Raw genomic sequence first — 2,473 nt, 5'->3', positions numbered from 1 at the left:
GAAGATAAATAAATAATTTCATTGGTCTTCACAACCAGTGTCATGTAATGTTTACAAATATATTGTTACACTTTCTCTGTGTAAATGTTACAAGTATTTTACAGTTTTTTCCAATTGCTAACACACTAAAATCTAATGTAAAGCTCAACTGCAGAAACTGACACTCAGAGAGCAAAATCTCTCCTCACATTTGCTATATTCAAAACACAAATCACACCTTTGAACACAATAAGCAATTAACTTGACTTCTTTTGCATTAGAGTACACACACTTTCCTACAGAAAACACAGGAATCTCACACCAAGACACTTTTAGCCATTTCCAAACACACCCAATCAGAAAGCCACACCCATGTGCCCATTAGGCTAAAACAAATGTCACCTGGTCAAACACCTGACTGCTTATTAGTTAACTCAGCAATCAGAATGTGAGAACTATAAAACTCCACAGATTTACCAACATTAAAGAACAATGGAAGCCGGAGGGAGAGGAAGAGACGTTAGAGGTAGAGGACACGTAAGAGGTGGAGGACACGTAAGAGGTGGAGGTGGAGGTGGAGGTAGAGGTAGGGGTAGGGGTAGGGGTGCACAGAGAGGTGAAAGAGGACAAAGACAAAGAAGACAAGCACTCTCCAATGAAATTCGGGCAACATTAGTCGACCATGTTATAAATCATGGATTGACAATGAGAGAGGCTGGACAGAGAGTCCAACCCAACCTGAGTCGATTTACTGTTGCTTCTGTCATCCGTACATTTCGACTTGAGAACAGGTATGTTCTGTAACACCTACTCTGTATATATACAGCAATTCAAAGTATCTACAGTATGTATATTGTATATAGAGTAGGCTAATACTGCATTCTATATTTACAGTATATGTGTATGTGTTCTTTACTTGTACAATACTACTGCATAATCTTCATTATAAGCAAGAGAGGCTGCATACCAATATATACATTGTTGTCTTCTCTAAGGACTGAGAGACAAGTAGGACGTGGTGGAAGAGGTCGGATGTTCACAGAGGCACAGGAGCTAGAGATCATAAACATGGTTTTGGCAAATAATGCCATAAGACTTAGGGAAATTCAAAGCCACATTGTGAGAGACGACACTGTTTTTGGCAACATTAGGCAAGTTGCCTTGTCTACCCTCGCTCGTGTTCTCCAGCGACACCAGGTACGAATGAAACAGATATACCGGGTGCCTTTTGAGAGGAACTCCGAAAGAGTCAAAGAACTGAGGCACAATTACGTGCAGGTAACTATTAGACTACAGGACACTACATATAATGCTGCATTTCTCCAGTACTAAACATAAACCTAAACCATTGCTTATGTAATCTTTTTTTTTGTTTTCAGACAGTGCTGGAAATGGATTCAAATGTGATCCCACATGAGTTCATTTTTATTGATGAGGCTGGCTTCAACCTTACCAGAACCAGAAGAAGGGGAAGAAACATAATAGGTCACAGAGCTATTGTGAATGTTCCTGGCGTACGTGGGGGAAACATCACAATGTGTGCTGCCATCACAGGACATGGAGTTCTACACCACCATGCCATTCTTGGTCCATACAACACAGGGTTGATCCTGACATTTCTGGACAGATTGAGAGACATCGTAGAACAGGCAAACCACACAGATGATGAAGGGCAACAGCACAGATATGTTGTAGTGTGGGACAATGTGGCTTTTCATCGTGCAGCCATGGTGCAAAATTGGTTTGCCAACAACCCACATTTTATAGTGCTTTACCTTCCCCCTTATTCTCCATTTCTGAACCCAATAGAAGAGTTCTTTTCAGCATGGCGTTGGAAGGTCTATGATCATCAACCCCATGTGCGTGAGGGGCTTCTACAAGCAATGGAGGAGGCATGTGAGGAAGTTGACGTAGGAGCCATCCAGGGATGGATAAGACACTCCCGACGCTTCTTTCCTCGCTGTCTAGCAAGGGAAGATGTCGCATGTGAAGTGGATGAGGTGCTGTGGCCAGATCCACTGAGAAGACATGACGCTGCATAAATCTTGTTTCGTTTTTCATTTGTTTTTTCACTTGCACGTTTCTCATTCTGTTTTCAAAGGTTTAGAATTTGTTGAATTGTACAGTAATATGGATTTTGTTGGTTTTTCTGTTGCAAATTGTAGCTAAATAAATGATTTGTTGGAACCGAATTTATTTCTGCACATATGTCTCTGTGTCCAATTCTCAGCATTTGCAGTTCTGACAGTCCCTAAAGAGATAAAAGTGTTTTGGATTTTACATAGTGGTGTTTGGTTGGTTGGAGGAAAAATTTAGGCATGGGAAAGAAATGTTTACTATTTGGGGCAAAAGTTTGGTTTTCATAAGTGTTTATATAGTTTTGACTGGAGAGCTTCATTTTGCAGGATATGTGAGGTGTTTTGCTCTTTGGGTGAGGTGTTTTGTGAATTGTGCTAAATGATTTGCAAAAATGAGCCTTGTTGTCAAAATTGTG

General features: G+C 40.6%; 1 protein-coding gene across 1 annotated transcript; it reads left to right on the top strand.

The window, feature by feature from the left end:
- The first annotated feature begins 576 nt into the window (after positions 1-576).
- Positions 577-2,166, top strand: LOC140591711 (uncharacterized). Its single transcript, XM_072713187.1, has 3 exons — positions 577-770; positions 975-1,257; positions 1,359-2,166. The coding sequence occupies exons 1-3, from the start codon at positions 685-687 to the stop codon at positions 2,019-2,021; spliced, it is 1,032 nt and encodes a 343-aa protein (XP_072569288.1). The 5' UTR covers positions 577-684; the 3' UTR covers positions 2,022-2,166.
- The last annotated feature ends 307 nt before the right edge of the window (positions 2,167-2,473 follow it).

The sequence above is a fragment of the Paramormyrops kingsleyae genome, chromosome 6, assembly GCF_048594095.1.
Source record: "Paramormyrops kingsleyae isolate MSU_618 chromosome 6, PKINGS_0.4, whole genome shotgun sequence".
NCBI lineage: Eukaryota > Metazoa > Chordata > Actinopteri > Osteoglossiformes > Mormyridae > Paramormyrops > Paramormyrops kingsleyae.
This window is presented reverse-complemented; position numbering and strand designations above follow the sequence as displayed.

Bases quoted from the DNA above. Each gene is read 5' to 3' on its own strand.
- LOC140591711 (XM_072713187.1), top strand. From the start codon at position 685: ATGAGAGAGGCTGGACAGAGAGTCCAACCCAACCTGAGTCGATTTACT. The intron at 771-974 runs GTATGTTCTGTA...GTCTTCTCTAAG, and splicing joins ACATTTCGACTTGAGAACAG to GACTGAGAGACAAGTAGGAC. The intron at 1,258-1,358 runs GTAACTATTAGA...TTTTGTTTTCAG, and splicing joins TGAGGCACAATTACGTGCAG to ACAGTGCTGGAAATGGATTC.